Source organism: Equus przewalskii, chromosome 2, assembly GCF_037783145.1.
Source record: "Equus przewalskii isolate Varuska chromosome 2, EquPr2, whole genome shotgun sequence".
NCBI lineage: Eukaryota > Metazoa > Chordata > Mammalia > Perissodactyla > Equidae > Equus > Equus przewalskii.
In genome coordinates, this window is record NC_091832.1 from 51,672,718 (window position 1) to 51,690,413 (window position 17,696).

Sequence of the window (17,696 nt, forward strand, 5' to 3'; positions counted from 1 at the left end):
GTCAGGTCATAGCTAACAGCGTGACGAAACCTGCCACAGGACTTTCTTTACTTGTAACTAGTACAAAATGGTATGGCTAGATCAAGCCTAAAATTTTTAAAGTACCTGTAGATTTCAACTCGGTTCTTAATAACACTCCATAAAGCTGGAAGTGAAACCAGCAGACATAAATCACAAAATGAACCCCTCGTTTTAAAGTTAGCATTTATAGACTTGTGGCTGTTAGACCACAGGGAATCTAAACCGGACTGCGTTATAAAGTAGGTAAATGAGGAAATGATGGCCAATTTTAAAATGTCAAAAATTTTTTTCTGTTAAAGTTGCTAGTTCACTGTGATGTTGTATGACTTTATATCCAGCATAAACTGAAGTTAGTTGTTCGCGTTTCCAGATTAGAGAAAACAACTAGACCTCCCATGCTCAAGGCTATGCTCTGTTACTATCCCAAGTTGTTCTCAGGCGCTCCATCCTGTTAGTGGTATTCTTGTTGTCAGTAATATTTTAAGCAACTACTTTTTAAGAATAAAGTCTACGTCTGTGATTCCCCTAACCAGGAACTGAAGTCAAACTTCTAAACATATGGTTTCATTAGGTCAGTTATTTGGAAGAAATAACTGCCTTTCTGGTGGTGTGATTTCTTTTTTTTCATTTTCTTTAACCACAGTTTCATTTTTAACACCTTTTCTGTAGATAAAAGATATTCATATCATCCAGTCCCTTGTCTCACTTTTAGCTTATTTTCTGAATCATCTTTAAAGTCTTTCATGTTTGTATGTAAAACATTGTAATTCATGCATATCTTTTAAATGACTTCGACTTTAACTGTGGCCTTTTTAAAAATTAGAATCGATCATTTATTCTATCAGTATATGATAACAGTAAACAAATCTTGGAATTTTTTCCATGTAGCTGTGGCATATGGATGTAAAATCGTGGTGATGTATTAGGTTCAGTTTGTTACATAAGGAAGTGTGTTCATGGTGGTTCTCTATACGTTTAAGTGTTTTCAATTATTTTTTCTCTCTTTCTAGCTGTCCCCTTTCCTCCAACCCAGCGGCTTACTTTGAAGGAAGTATTTGAGAATGGGAAACCTAAAATTGATGTTTTGAAAAACCATTTGGTGAAGGAAGGGCGACTGGAAGAGGAAGTAGCCCTAAAGATAATCAACGATGGGGCTGCCATTCTGAGACAAGAGGAGACTATGCTCGAAGTAGATGCTCCAATCACAGGTATGAGAAGTATTTGTATGGTGGCACTTAGACTTGAGCTGATGTGAGAAATGATTACAAATAACCAACTAAAATATGTAATAATTTTTCTAGGAATTATGAGACAGTCTTAGGATTTTTTAGTATATTTGTTGTTTGTTGAAGACATACAATTTAAAATGTCTAATAATTCCAATAGGACTAGTCAGTATTGATAGATTGACTATAATTATAGAGCAGTCCAGTCAAAAGCTAAAGTGATTTAAGTTAAACTGCAATCCCTATTGCTATAATACCCTTTTCTCTTCTAAGACGTAATTTTTCATCTCACTCTATGTCCTTTTTTTCCTAGTGTGTGGCGATGTTCATGGGCAATTCTTTGACTTGATGAAATTATTTGAAGTTGGAGGATCACCTAGTAATACACGCTACCTCTTTCTTGGTGACTATGTGGACAGAGGCTATTTCAGTATAGAGGTAAAAATGAAACTGGATATGTTGGACGTATCATATTGTCTTTTTTAAAAAAATTTGCTTTCCATCCTTCAGTAGAAGAAATTAAAATAACACCAATGGAATTTATAAACTTTGTTACTTTCAATAATGAAAGTGATAGAGAAGTGTTTTAATTGATATTAAAAAAATATATTCCTTTTTTTAGCCAGTAGAACATCTGACATATAGAAGGCTATATTAATTCAGCTTTGCAAATAAGTTAAATGTTTACTAGAACTTTCCTCTTTGAAGATAGTGTACAGGCTGTGTATAAATGACATAAGTTGCTATTCACCCTAAGCAGGGTTTGGATTAGCTGACCTTAATTATAAGACCATAAGCTGCTGGGCTACAGTTAACTGTTAGAGTAACTGCAGTGCTAAATAAGCAGACACTTAGCTTATTGTGGGAATAATTTCTCATACTATTGAGTAAGCACTTTTAGTAAGTGTTCATTGAAGGAAAAAATGATTACAGTTGATGAAGTTAATGAAAACTCAGAATTTACTTTTATGTATTTTGAAAATTAAATGATAAGAAGAAAATCGTTAGAATTAAAACGAAGTGTAAGGTTTTATGTATAAAAGATAAAACTATTTTGCAACCTAATGCAAGGACTGAGTACAATGGAACCACCGCACATTCCTGTTTAATGTCCATTGGGTTCAGCTGTCCATGCTTGGCAAATGAAAGAGAAGTAACTTTGGAAATAATGTAAGCAATCGAATTTATAATGTGCCCCGAATAAGCGTGGGATGAGAAATTGAGTCGGCTTGGTCTTGTAGTCTTTACTTCGGCCTCTCTCTCAGTGTGAGAATCTCACTGTACTAAGTGTGTTTCTGGTGGCTGAAGGTTTATTGTTCGTGCATCATCACTCCTAAATACAAGTCAGCTGTCTCACCTGGTGCCCAACCAAGGAACCTGCAGTTGTTCTAAAGCTGCCAGGAAAATAAACGACAAGAGAAATAGATCCTACTCTTTGGTGGTATAGGCAGCCTCAACTCATGAATCAGAAAAGTTCAGTGTTATCTGCCACTGCCTGAAGTTCACTTAGTGTCATGTACGAGGATAAAAGTTAATGATAGAACTAAGAAAAGAAGCACATTTTCCCTACTGCTCAGGAAATTCCCAAGGTCTCTAAATAGGTACCTGGCATGGGTGGAGATCATACTCACACTATATAATTGGAAAGCTTCCCTATTCCTGTTCACATCATGCTTCAGTAGACAGTAAGTCAAAAGTATGGATGTTTGAAAGATACATTGAATGTTTACTTCTTTTCGTGTTTGCTAGCATGAGGAAGTTTTAGGGGCTGAAGAGAAGGAGAATACAGATTTTAGTGAATTTTTAATTAGTTATTTTATGTAATGAAACAACTTTTTAAAAAGATAAATATTGTACCAAATCATCTTTTGATTGTTAACTCATATACTTTAAAAATAGTTTCAGTGCATCAGTATATTCAGTAAAGCGCACACACACAAAATCCACAATGATTTTTTGTACACATATACTATGTTCAGAATATTTTGTTTTATATACTCTTTTCCTCACTCATCAACGAATGTTTCCTGAGTGTCAATTTTATGGCAGGCTCTGAAGATAAAATAATGAACAAGACTCATGCTCTCTATGGGAGCTGACAGTTTGCCAGAAAAGTTACACTGGTGAGTAGATCTTTCAGTGTAATGTGAAAGTGTTTAATTATCAGCAGGGTTCTTCATATTAGGGCCTAGCACAGTGCCTGACACATAGTAGGCACTCAGTTAATATTTGTTGAATGAATGAATGTTTATAAATCATAGTTTGTATTTGGCTTTATCCTGTTACTTGATGCTTGGCTAACTTAAAATGTTTTCCTGGAACATCTTAAGAGATAAATGAATCAAAACTTTAGAATGACAGTGCTATTTTATGCCAGTTTTAAAACTGAACTGTAGGTGATATCTAGTGTTAGTTGAAAGTCACTTACTTATAAACCACTCAAATTATAAACTTATGTAGGCTATAGCTTAGTTCAATATGATACAAGTATATACTTCAACAGTAATTTTTTCTCAATGTCCTTGATAAGGCTGAGTGTGATGTTTTTGTCAAATGAATGAAAATAAGGTAATAGAGTCACTATGACAATTTTTTGTTGTAGATAATTCATGTCTTTTGTAGAAAAATTGGGAAATGCAGAATCTAATAAAACAAAAACTATAGTAAATCAGAGATAATTAATGTTAACATTTTATTATATTTCCTTGCAGTCTTTCTTTTTTTACATTTGTGTATGTATATTTTAAAGAAAATTGAAATCATTTTGTGCATTCCTTTTTGTACCCTTTTTTCCCCCCACTCAACACTGTCTTGAAAGCATTTTTCTCTATCATTAAAATTTCTCCAAAAGCATGGTTAGTGGTATAAATACCATAATTTATTTCACTGTTCCTCTATTGTTGGATAATTAGATTTGTAGTGGGTACTGCTTATTGCCTATTGCCTACCTTTTCTCTCCTTCCTTACCATCAAAAATCCCTATTTTATTCAGATAAATGAGATTGGGGGTTCAGAGATAACTTTTGACTTCAGGGAGGGAAGGCCCTTCTCCCAGCCCCAGGGAATGAATTCTTGTTGGTCTGAACTGGTCATGGCAATCCATTCCCTGTCACCGCTCTTGGTCTGGGGGTACACATGGAATCTTGTTTTGCCCAGTAAGGTACAAAGGGAACTCTTCTGGGTGTTTTTGTTGTGTTGTGTTGTGTTGTGTTGTGTTATGTTGTGTCTGTGTGTGTTTTGAAACATTTTCTTTCAAGATGAGAAGACTCGTGCAAGGTGAAAGCTTTTGGACCCCCTTTCCACTATGTCACTTCAAATGTGGGTGTGTTTACTGTAGCAGCCATTTTGTGACCCTGAGGAGGTGCTCTAACTAAGGATGACAGGCAGAGCTGCTGTGAATCACAGATCAAAGAGGTAGAGAGGGCATAGTTTCTTGGTGAGGATGCTGAGCTGGTACACTAAACCTGGGTGTCTTACCTCCAGATTTCTTGTTTCATGAGGCATCTAATGTCTTTATGGCTTAAGCAATAGTTAATTGGTTATTGCATCACTTGTACTGTAAGTGGTATAGTTGTTTTCCAGTTTTTTTTGTTCTGCGTATTACTACAGTTAACATCTTTTTGATTACATCTTTGATAGCATTTCTGGTATTTTCTTCAATCAGGTTCTTTTTTTTTTTTTTAAGGTTGGCACATGAGCTAACAACTGTTGCCAATCTTTTTTTTTTTTTTAAGCTTTTTCTCCTCAAATCCTCCCAGTACATAGTTGCATGTATTTTTTTTTTTTTAGTTGTGGATTCTTCTAGTGTGCCATGGGGGACGCTGCCTCAGCATGGCCTGATGAGCGGTGCCATGTCTGCACCCAGGATCCGAACCAGCGAAACCCCGGGCCGCCAAAGCGGAGCTGGGGACCTTAACCACTCAGCCACAGGCCGGCCCCTCAGTCAGATTCTTATAAGTGAAATAACTGGGTGAAAGAGTGAGCATTTTTAAGGCTTTTGGTACATATTGCCAGATTATTTTCATAGCACCTTATTTCACTTTTTTCTCTTTTGATACCTAATAATTTCTCTTCCTTTGAGCCTATATGAGAGAATCAAGACATGCTGACTTTTTTTCCATGCCCAGAGCAAGCACTGCTGTTTCTAGAAGCAATGCAGGCTTTGATGGGGACTGATCCAAATGTCACTGATAAAACAGAATAGTAAAGTTTCACTTTTTCTGAGCCTTTTGGGGTTCCTTCTTTTTTTTTTTTTAAAGATTTTATTTTTCCTTTTTCTCCCCAAAGCCCCCGGTACATGGTTGTGTATTTTTAGTTGTGGGTCCTCTAGTTGTGGCATGTGGGACGCTGCCTCAGCATGGCGTGATGAGCGGTGCCGTGTCCACGCCCAGGATCTGAACCAGCGAAACCCTGGGCCGCTGAAGAGGAGCATGAGAACTTAACCACTGGGCCACGGGGCTGGCCCCTGGAACCCTGGGCTTCCTTCTTCATTTGTACCCATTATAAAGTACTTCCTCTGTGCTAGAGGAAGCTAAACTTTAGTTTCCTTTAGTTGATTTTTCAATAAAAGAAAGGGTTAAAAGGAACATTTTCAGCATGGAATATGGTATACTAAGAGCACAGGAGCCACCAAAGAGGAAATGTTATCAGATGACCAACTGATGAACAATTGTTGACACAGAAATGATTCTTGAGACACAGTAAAAATTCTGTTCACATAGAAATAAAGAAGTAATTGAGTGTCTGAACAGATCTTCTGATAATCATGACCTTGTAATTGAATTGTACAAGATAATTGCACAGTTGCATCTTCATGTATAATATACAGAAATAAAACTTGAGATTAGAGGCTGAGAAGTATATCAACAAAATTACATTGCAGTGTGAGTGTGGGCTGTGCTTTTTTTTTTTTTGAGGAAGATTAGCCCTGAGCTAACTGCTGCCAATCCTCCTCTTTTTGCTGAGGAAGACTGGCCCTGAGCTAACATCCATGCTCATCTTCCTCTACTTTATATGTGGGACGCCTACCACAGCATGGCGTGCCACGCGGTGCCCTGTCCGCACCTGGGATCAGAACCAGCGAACCCCGGGCTGCCGAAGCGGAACGTGTGAATTTAACCGCTGTGCCACTGGGCTGGCCATTGGGCTGTGCTTTTATAAATCTCATCACTTCAGATGGTGAGTTTGTCTTTCTAGGAGGCAGAAATAGAGACTCAAATAAATTAAAACATACCATGTTCTTGGTTGGGAAAAGTAAGTATAGGAAAGAGAAAGTGCTTTCTAAGTTTATGTATGAATTTAATGTAGTTTTTCCTTGGAATATTTTGTCAAGTTGATATGTTGAAAACAAAAGTCAACCAAAAAAGAAAAAAAGCCATCTAAGTATATTTGTTTATGTCTACATATTTGTTTTATAATTTTTATTTTGCAAAGTCTGTCTCAAATAAAATGCACACATATTTTGATCCAACAATTCCATTTTTGAGAAATTAAACTGCAGACGCACTCATAATTATGTACCATGCTATATGAATGAATAGTTTATTAGAATAGTTGAGAGGTTTTGCTGGCATTTAACGAGCAGCGTCCAGGTATACAAATGTAGACTCTTAAACAACAAAGAATTATGCTTTTCAAATTGTCAGTAGCAGCTGTGTTGAGAAACATTGTTAAATTCTACGGACACGGAAATAAACAAGCAAAGCCGAGTCCTTTACTGTGCTTTCTAGTGAGAGGAGCAGCTTCACACATTCGTTTAGTGTCTGTGAAAATCAAATCCGGGTAAGGGGCTAAAGGGGGCAGGAATAGCTAATTTAGATGGAGATCAAGGAAGGCCTATCTGAGGAGGTCACATTTGAACGGAAACTTCAGTGACCTGAGGGAATGAACCATGCATAGACACCTGAGTATGTGGAGGAGGTGGTGTCTGAGTACATTCTAGGCAAAGCACACAAGTGGAAAAGCTCTGAGGCGTGATCAAGCCTAAGGCAGTTCACAAATAGTAGTAACAAGGCTGGTGTGGCTCAACAGAATGGCGAGTACGGGGAAGATGTGGGTGATGTGTCAGAGAGAGAGGCAGGGGTTAGACGACATCAGGCCTTGTGAATCATAGTGAGGAGTTTGGGTTTTATTCTGAGTGTGATAGAAAGCCATTGGAGATTTTTTTTTTTCAAGCAGGGGAGTGACATATTCATTTATGTTTTAAAACAGTTACTCTGGCTGTAATGTAGTGAATTGACAATAGGAGCCCAAAGTGGGATAGGAGACCAGTTAGGAATCTAATCTGTAAGAATGGGCAAGAGATGTTGATGACTTAGATTGGGCATATTGAGAAGTGTTTGGATTCAGAATTTTGAAGTCTTGGCTTTTTGGGAAGTGGGAAAATCTCAGCTGATTTAATCAAGCTCTTCAGGTCATGGCACATTTATGAGTAGTCTTTGCAATGTCCTTCTCTGTTGTTATACTTTTTTTTGTCTGTGACCTCTACTTTCCCTACTCCCTCTCCCCTAGTATACGTGTTTCTCTTGTATTTGGTATATGCTTCAGAATACATAGAGTACCTTATCTTAATTTTTTTTTTAAGATTTTATTTTTTTCCTTTTTCTCCCCAAAGCCCCCTGGTACATAGTTGTATATTCTTCATTCTAGGTCCTTCTAGTTGTGGCATGTGGGATGCCGCCTCAGCGTGGCTTGATGAGCAGTGCCGTGTCTGCACCCAGGATTCGAACTGACGAAACACTGGGCTGCCTGCAGCGGAGCATGCAAACTTAACCACTCGGCCATGGGGCTGGCCTCTTAATTTTTTAATATGTAAAATTTTTGTGGACAAAGTACTTTAATTTTATGTAAATGTTATGGTACTGTTCAGTGGTCCTCAGACTTTAACATCTGTCATAATTACCTGGAGGGCTTGTTCAAAATCAGATTGCTGAGCCTCACCCCAGAATTTCTGATTCATTAGGTCTGGGGTAGAGCCTGAAAACCTATATTTCTAACAAGTTCCCATGTGATGATGACACACTGCCCTTTGAGGTGAATGTGGCACACTGAGAACCACTGCTGTAGCTCTGTTTCTGTTGATGCTGTTTTTCACTTGTCATTATGTTTTTAAGATCTATCCAGGTTGCTGTAAGTTCATTGCTTTCTGCCTGCTGTGTAGTATTCCGTGGCATACATCTATGACATTTTAGTTCTGTGTTCTCAATAGGGGACACCTAGATTGCCTCCAGTTTCTGTCTACAACGAACACTGCTGTGATGAACACCCTTATATAAATCCACTTATGGTCTCATGTTTTAGTTTCTCTATGGTTTGTTAACAAGAGTGGGATTGCTAGGGAAAAGGCTATATGTCTTCATACTTGAACTAACTGTTGCCAGATCACTTCAGAATAGCTGTACCATTCTGTACTCCTACCAATAGCACCTAAGATATTTCTTCACATCTGTCTTTCTCGAATTTGGTTTTATCATATCATTTTATAATATTTACCAAAATGATGGGTATAAAGTAATATTTTATTGTTGTTTCAATTAGTATTTCTCTAATTACTAATGAGATTGAGCATCTCCTCACATGTTAGCCATCCCACTCTTACAATCAGTAAGAGTTTCTCATATGACTTTTCAGCGATAGGTTAAGCGTATACTAGCATATTTACATAGCTTTTTTAAAAAATAAATGTACTTATCGCTGTATACATTGCCTTTTAAGTGCTGCTTTGTCTAGGTCTCACAGATTTTGACATGTATTCTTCTTGTTATCATTCAGTATTTTATATTTTAAGAATTCTCTGTAAGCCTAGGACAGTAAAGTAGTATGTTTTTTGTTTCCGGTCATGCAGGATTTTTTTAGAGTTAGTATTTTGTTACTGATTCTGATTAATGTAATTTGATTAGAGATCATGATCTGAATAATATTCGTTCTGGAATTTATCGAGACTCCCTTTGTGATGCAGTGCCTAATAGACTTTTGTGACTACCCCACGTGTACTCGAGAGGAAGGCATTCTCTGCTTGAACTGTTCTCTGTAACTTTGATTATTTTCATCTGTTGAACTATGAGTTACTTTTGGGTTTCTGTCAAAATTTCCAACTACAATTATTGATTTATTTGTTTCTCACCAAATTCCTGTCACTTGTTGCTTATGTTTAGAGGCTGCATGTTAGATAGGTATATTTCATGATTAGTATTTATGATCAGTCTTCATTATTTGCAGGTTCTGCATTTGTGTATATGCCTCCTTGCCAAAATTGATTTGTAATCCACAAATCAATACACACAGTTCTTTCGAGGTCCTAGGCCCTCTCAGCAGGAGCTAGGAAATATATATGTACACTAAGCCACATACACAGAGTCACATTTTTATTTATTTATCTATCTGTATATGTCTTAAAAAGCATGAGTTCATATGATACGTCTGATTCCAGTCCAACATCACAAGGTTCATTCTAGCCTTCCCCCTCTCCTGGCTCTCATTATCTACAGTATATTCACTTGTCTGATCAATCCTAGAATACCCATAGAATAGGTACTTAACAGCCAACTCATACTGTGAAAAACAGATTGACTAGCTGGAGTTACAGTATTTGTGTACATTTCTTTGTGTCTTTAGCCTTGTGGTGTGCAGTCAGAATGTTCTTTTTCCAAAGTTACTTGGGTTAGTTCTTTTCCCCATCCCCTTCTTTGTTGCTTTTTATCTGTTTATAATACAATTAGGTTCCTTTGTTACTGTTTATATTCCATTTTGAGTTTCTTTCACATCCTGGTTGATTTAATTACTTATTTTGGGGGCACATATAAAACATTATAGTGGTTCTAGAGGTCAAAGCTATCCAAAAACCGATGCTTTGAGAAGTGTCACGCTCTCCTCATCCCTCCCAACTCATCCCAGTTCCTCTTTCTTTCCACTCCTTTCCTCTCTGCCCTGTGTAGGTTATTGGTCTTCTGATTTATCCTTCCCATTTTCTTATGCTCAAGTGAGCAGATACGTGTGTATTTCTTATATCCTCTTCTTTATTACTTAAATAGTAGTGTACTATAGATACTCTTTTGTACTTTTTGTGCTTTTTTCACTTAACAGTAAATCATGGAAATTGCTCCAAATCAGTTTATAGGGATTTCTCTCTCTTGCTCTCTCTCTCTCCTTTTTTTTTTTTGCTGAGGAAGATTAGCCCTGAGCTAACATCTGTACCAGTCTTCCCCTACTTTATATGTGGGTCACTGCCACAGCATGGCTGACAAGTGGTGTAGGTCTGTACCCAGGATCCAGACATGTGAATCTGGGCCGCCGAAGCAGAGCGTGGTAAACCCAACCACTATGCTATGGGCCTGGCCCCACTCTCATTCTTTTTTTATAGCTTCATGGTACTTCACTGTGTGGCTATATCCTAATTTTCTCAGCCTCACTCCTGTGTATGGTCATTTACATTGTTTTCAATATTTTGCTATTGCAAACAATACTGCAACCTTGTGCAGATGTTTTCTTATTGTTGGAGGTGTATCTTCAGGGTAGGCTCCTAGAAGTGGTCAAAAGTTAAGTGAATATGTAGTTTTGTCAGTTTTTACCAAATTATTTTTTTTACCGTGCAAATTATTTTTACTTTTATGTAGTCAAATTTATCTGTCTTTTCTTTTTTTGCCTCCAAATTTTGAGTCATTAGTTATAAAGTTTTTCCCCACACTGAGACTGAAGAAGAACTCACTCACATGTTTTCTTCTAGAACTTCTATGGTTTGATTTTGATACATTTAGATTCCTTATCTGTTTGTCATTTATTATGTATTATGTGAGATAGAGATCTAATGTTTTTTTAAAATGGCACCACTTGTCCCAGAGACATTTGTTAAGAAGTCCATCATTACTCTAGTGATTTAGGATGCCAACTTTATTAATATACCAAATTTTTATATGTACTTGGATTAATTTTTGGACTATTTTATTTCACTGGTATATTTATCCATATATGTGCAGGTATCACTGTTTTAATTGTAGAAGCTTTGTAGTATGTTTAGACATCAGGTCGGTCTAGTCCTCCCTCACAGTTTCTCTTTTTCAGTGTTTTTCTGACTGTTTCCTGGCTGGTTTTGCATGTTTATTTTTCCATATAAATTTAAGTATCAACTTGTCTAACTCCATAAAGTAGCTTGTTGGTATTTTTGTTGGAATTGGAATGATTTTATAAAATAAATTAGGAAGAACTATAATCTTTTAAAGTTGAGTCATCCTGTCCAAGAACGGGAATGTCTTTCCATTTGTTCGTATCTACTTTTGTGTCTTTCAGGAGTGTTTTACATTTTTCCTGGTATGAGTTTGGACATTTCTTATTAAATTTATTCCTATGTGCTTAATTTTTGCTGCTGTTGTAAATGGAGTTTTTTCTACTATTGTGTCCTATTTATTGTTTGTGTGTATGAAGGCTATTGATTTTGTATGCTAATTTCATATCCTCCAAATTTGTATGCTAATTTCATATCCTCCAACATTACTGAATTCTTTTATTGTTTGAGTTAGTTTTATCATTGATTTTTCTGGAGTTTTTCAGGTTTACTATCATATCATCTGAAAATAGAGATAGTTTTATTTTTTTCTTTACCCACTCTTAAGCCTCTAATTGATTTCTTTTGTCTAATTCCACTGGCTGATACCTCTAGTACAATGTTGAATAGTGGTGGAGAGAGTGGATATCCTTGCCTTATCTCTGATTTTAGTGGGAATGTCTCCAGTGTTTCTCCATTAAGTAAAATACAGGTTTTAGGACTAAGGTATATATATGTGAGTGGCTTTGTTACAGAGTTCTGGATATTTGGCTAGAACATGGGAACAGAAATTAAAGAGAGCCTTGTATGAAAGCTACTCTCTGTGCTCTGACAGATTCCAGGGCAGCAGCATATCACATTCAAAAGCTGGAAGGTTTCATGTTTCAGCTTGAGAAAAGCAATGAGATATGCCACAAGTCATCTGAATTGAATTGACGTAAGTCATGTTTGTGCCTTATTATGGTCACAAGTAAAAATTTTATCCTTGTATTTATCTTGTAGTGTGTGCTGTTTTTATGGAGTTTAAAGATCAATCATCCTAAAACATTGTTTCTGCTTCGAGGAAATCATGAATGCAGGCATCTTACAGAGTATTTTACCTTCAAACAGGAATGTAAGTATAATTATTTCTCTCAATCTTTTCTAGTTACTCTTTAGCCAGTCCCAAAGTGAGTTTATGTTCATAAAGAGAAAAGAAACTAATGGAACTCAGATGCTTTCTGTTCTGTTTTTTTTTCTGGTAAGAACCAGGATTCTGCTTTTTAAGACATGTATTTTGAAAATAACTTTTGGGTTTTCCCACTATGTTTATAAAGTAGTACATTTGGTACATTTGGAAAGCATAGGAAAGAAGATAAAAAGAAGATAGAAATTGTCCACAGTCATGCCAGTTAAAGATAATCACACTGGGGCTGGCCCCGTGGCCGAGCGGTTAAGCTCGCGCGCTCCGCTGCAGGCTGCCCAGTGTTTCGTTAGTTTGAATCCTGGGCGCGGACATGGCACTGCTCATCAGACCATGCTGAGGCAGCGTCCCACATGCCAACTAGAAGGACCCACAACGAAGAATATGCAACTATGTACTGGGGGGCTTTGGGGAGAAAAAGGAAAAAATAAACTCTTTGGGAAAAAAAAAGGATAGTCACTGTTATCTCACTATTTGGAATGTGGTCTTCTGTTCTTTTCTGTATATATAAAAGTGTATCATGAAATAGTTCAAATACATACATATCTGAGTGTATTTTTTAAATAAAATTGGACCTATATGTACTGTTTAATAAATTACTCTTTTCACTTTATAAAATGGCGTTTTTCCATATCATTAAATATTTTTGAATGTGATTTAACAATGTTATTTTAATGTTTTTAAAGTATTCCACCTTAGGAATGCACCATCATGTATGTAGGCAGTTTACTAACAACTGCAGGACATTTAGGTTGTTTCTAACTATAAATAATACTGTAATAGTACAAAGTTTATTATTAAAGGTAGAATTTTTGTGAAAGTCAGAATGTTACATACTAGCTGATTTAAAAAAAACCTCACAGCTTTCTTTGACCAGAATGTAGGTACTCACAATTGACTCTTAACTCACATTCGCTCTGATAGTGGCTGTACTGGAGATGTTTGGGAGAACTCGCCCCAGGGCATTTTTACTTACTGTTTCTTGTTTCCCCAGGTATCTATCTGCTTCTCAGACCTACATCCTCACTTGATTCATGTCATCACTTCACAGATTTTCTTCCCTGCTTACTTTTTCTAAATTAAAACCTCATCATTGCCACAACTAGAAGGACCCACAACTGAAATATACAACTATGTACTGGGGGGATTTGGGGGAGAGGAAAAAAAAAAAGCATGGAAAAAAAAAAAAGAAGATTGGCAAGAGTTGTTAGCTCAGGTGCCAATCTTTAAAAATAAATAAATAAATAAAACCTCATCATTGTACTCTCATACCCTGCTTTCTTTTAATAATATGTGTCAACACCTGAAACTTTTCTGTTTTTAATATATAAAATTTGTGTATTTTTTATCTGTTTGTTTATTGTCTTTCTCTCCCACCAGAATTTAAGCTCCATGACAGCAGAGACATGTTTTGTTTACTGTTGTTTTCCCAGAACAGTATTAATAATTCATAGGGGATGTTTAATAAATATTATTTGAATTAGTTTGCTGAATCAATGATCATCTATAATTTGTATCTTTAGGACAAACTCTCAGAAGAGAATTACTAAATCAGAGGGCGTGAACATTTTTAAAGACTTTTGATATTCTAAATAGCCTTCCAAAAGAAATGATGTATCAGTTTATACTCCAAGGAATTTTTATATTTTTATAGTGAAAGGAAAGTAAAAGAAACCCTGAAATTTAGAGATTTTATTTTTCCTTTTTCTCCCCAAAGCCCCCCGGTACATAATTGTGTATTTTTAGTTGTGGGTCCTTCTAGCTGTGGCATGTGGGACGCCACCTCAGCATGGCCTGATGAGCGGTGCCATGTCCGCACCCAGGATCCAAACCGGCAAAATCCTGGGCTGCTGAAGCAGAGCGCATGAACCCAACCACTCAACCACCAGGCTGGCCCAAAACCCCGTAATTTAAAACAAACAAAGAAACAAAACCAAAATTATACTTTTTTAAAAAATTTCTGAGATGTTAGCATATTCTCTATAAAATAAGGAATAAATCTTTTGGGTCTTGCCTGGCTGTAAAATCTACTTCTTCCCCCAACTAATCCTGAATATGTAAAAATACTTCAGGGGCTGGCACCATGGCCTAGTGGGTTAGTTCAGTGTGCTCCACTTTGGCGGCCCAGGTTTGCAGATTTGGATCCCAGGTGTGGACCTACACCACTCATCAGCCATGCTGTGGCAGTGACCCACATACTAAATAGAGGCAGATTGGCACAGATGCTAGCTTGGGGCTAATATTCCTCAAGCAAAAAAAAAGAGGAAGATTGGGATCTGTGTCAGCACGCCTGGACTAGGTCACAACGATGGCCACCACAAATGTCTCCATCTCTGGAGAGGTCTCTCCTCTCACCAAGATGCACCCAGAGCCTACCAGAGAGCTGATGAGCTCCTCCTGTGTGATAGAGTCTACACTGGCTCCCAGATGTCCAGGATGAACCAGAGCAGACCCAGAGAGTTATGGGCAAAGCCACCTTCATCCAGTTACACCTGAGAAGGACAACAGTTATATAGATCCTTTGAGTGAACGAGGCCTGGATGAGGCATCTCAAATGCATTAAACTCACTTACTGGTCAAAAAAAAAGAGAGGAAGATTGGCAACAGATGTTAGCTCAGGGTGAAGCTTCCTCGGCAGAAAATAAATAAATAAAAATTTAAAAAAACTTTAGTGTTCATGTAACTGATAGATATTTTTTTGTGTATGTGAGGAAGATTCACCCTCAGCTAACATCCGTTTCCAATCTTCCTCTTTTTGCTTGAGGAAGGATTGTTGCTGAGCTAACGTCTGTGCCAATCTGCCTCTATTTTATATGTGGGACAAAGCCACAGTGTGGCATGATGAGCAGTGTGTAAGTCCACACCCGGATCAAACCCATGAACCCTGAGCTGCCAAAGCAGAGCACATGAACTCAACCACTACACCATCGGGCCAGCCCCTGTAACTGATATTTTGATCATGGATTTCACTTTGTGTCCTACTCGGATTTTTCTTCAGATTGTTATCTTGGAGGAATATATTGTAAAATACTTAAGGCTTTCTTCCCATGAGAATATTCAAAGTTGAAAAAAAAACCTTTTTTTTTTGTGAGGAAGATTAGCCCTGAGCTAATATCTGTGCCTGTCTTCCTCTATTTTGTATGTGGGATGCCTGCCACAGCATGGCTTGACAAGCGATACATATGTCCACACCCGGGATCCGAACCGGTGAACCCACCAGAGCAGAACGTGCGAACTTAACTGCTGCACCACCAGGCCAGCCCCGAAAAAAAACTTCTAAGGATCTGGCCCATGGTGTAGTGGTTAAGTTCATGCACTCTACTTCGGCAGCCCAGGGTTTGCAGGTTCGAATTCTGGACATGGACCTATGTACCACTCATCAAGCCATGCTGTGGCGGCGTCCCACATACAAAATAGAGGAAGATGGGCACAGATGTTAGCTCAGGGACAATCTTCCTCAAGCAAAAAGAGGAAGATTGGCAACAGATGTTAGATCAGGGCCAATCTTCCTCACCAGAAAAACAACTTTTAAATTTGTTTTCAGAGACTCAGAGTTTATCCAGTCCTCCACAAAATCCTTTTACTTCCAGGTAGATTGCAGTTCAGTTGTGTTCCGTATGCTCTGTTAACTCTTGTCACCAGTAGCTCCCTCCATTGGAGTTGGTAGTTGTAATGACAGCCTTCCTCCTAGTAGAGCCTGTAGAGAAGGTTGTTCTTACGACAAGAAATTTTAGAGTATGAACACTTAAAAAAACTCCCTCAGGGGGCCAGCGCTGTGGTGTAGTGGTTAAGTTTGGCACACTCTGCTTCAGTGGCACAGGTTTGTAGGTTCAAATCCCAGGTGTGGACCTACACCACTTGTCAGCCATGCTATGATGATGTCTCACATATAAAGTGGAGGAAGAGTGGCACAGATGTTAGCTCAGGGCAGATCTTCCTCAGGAAAAAAAAAATCCCTCTGACAGAAAAGTCAGCCGCAAGTAGGCAAGATACAGATCATTCCAGCCCTTGGGACTTATTGGAATAAACACTTTACATCAGTAGGTAATAACCAGGAAGTTAAAAAAAATTCTATCTACTGTTGCTGAGTGTTTAAATTAGTGTAAAATATTTGAAGAACAATTTTGGAATGTCTACAAAATTTTAACCCAGCAGTTTGACTTATAGGAATTTGCCATGCAGATTGTATTGATTTTTGATGCTGCACAACAAATTACTACAAATTTTGCTGCTTAAAGCAACACATTTGTTATGTCACAGTGCTTTGGATCAGAAGTCCAGGCCCAGTGTGGCTCAATTCTCTGCTAAGGGTCTCACTGAGCTGAAATCAAGGTGTCACCAGGGCTGCAGTTCTCATCTGGAGCTTGGGGTCTTTTTCCAAGCTCACTAGTTGTTGGCAGTCTTTGTGACTATAGGATTAAGGTCCCCGTTTTCCTCCTGGTTATGGGCTGGGGAATACCCTCAGCTTCTAGAGCCTGCTTGCGGTTCCTTGCCATGTGGCTCTATGGGTGGTTCACCATATGGGTGTTTGCTTTCTTCCAGGCAGCCTGGATGCATCTTTCTGCCCTTCTCTTCTGTGTTCAGCCAGCTGGAGAAAATCCCCCCCCAAGAGAATCTCTTTTGTCATAGCAAAGTGTAATCATGGGAGTCTCAGCATATTCACAGATTCCACCCAAAGGGGGCACAGATTACACAAAGGTGTAGGTCATCTTAGAATTCTACCTACCACACTGTATACTCACAGAAAGAAAAGAAAATATGTGTGTGTAAGGATGTTCATCATAGTGTTAATTGTAATAGCAAAACAAAGAGAATCTAAATGTTAACAAGGGACTGCTTAAATAAGTTATAATACAACTGAAAAAATAGAATACTGTGCAACTGTTGAAAGATCAAGGTGGATATAGATGTTCTGATATGGAGAGATGTTCAAATATATTGTTAGGTGACGGGTGCCATTTGCAGAACACGTATAGTGAGATCTCCTTTGTAAATTAAAAATAATATGCAGAAAAAATTTGTAATAGTGATTACCTGTGGGGAGTTGGGTCAGGAAGATTTGCACTTTTAATTTTATATCCTCCCATGCTACTGCTTGAATTAGCTTTTATCACCACCATGTACTACTATTTTATATATTTTTTACCTGGTAACTTTAAAATTACCCAGTTGGGGCCCAGGCATTGAACTGGCTTGCTAAACCACCTCAGGTAATTACACTGCGTGCTGC

General features: G+C 37.8%; 1 protein-coding gene across 8 annotated transcripts in view; it reads left to right on the forward strand.

Annotated features, from left to right (window-relative positions):
- Positions 1-17,696, forward strand: part of PPP3CC (protein phosphatase 3 catalytic subunit gamma) — a 98,029-nt gene that overhangs the window by 41,788 nt on the left and 38,545 nt on the right. For all 8 annotated transcript variants that reach the window (XM_070611283.1, XM_070611281.1, XM_070611280.1 and 5 more), the window contains exons 2-4: positions 1,032-1,229; positions 1,561-1,685; positions 12,286-12,397. In XM_070611283.1, the coding sequence (XP_070467384.1) occupies positions 1,032-1,229; positions 1,561-1,685; positions 12,286-12,397 (435 nt within the window). The remainder of the gene's footprint in view (positions 1-1,031; positions 1,230-1,560; positions 1,686-12,285; positions 12,398-17,696) is intronic.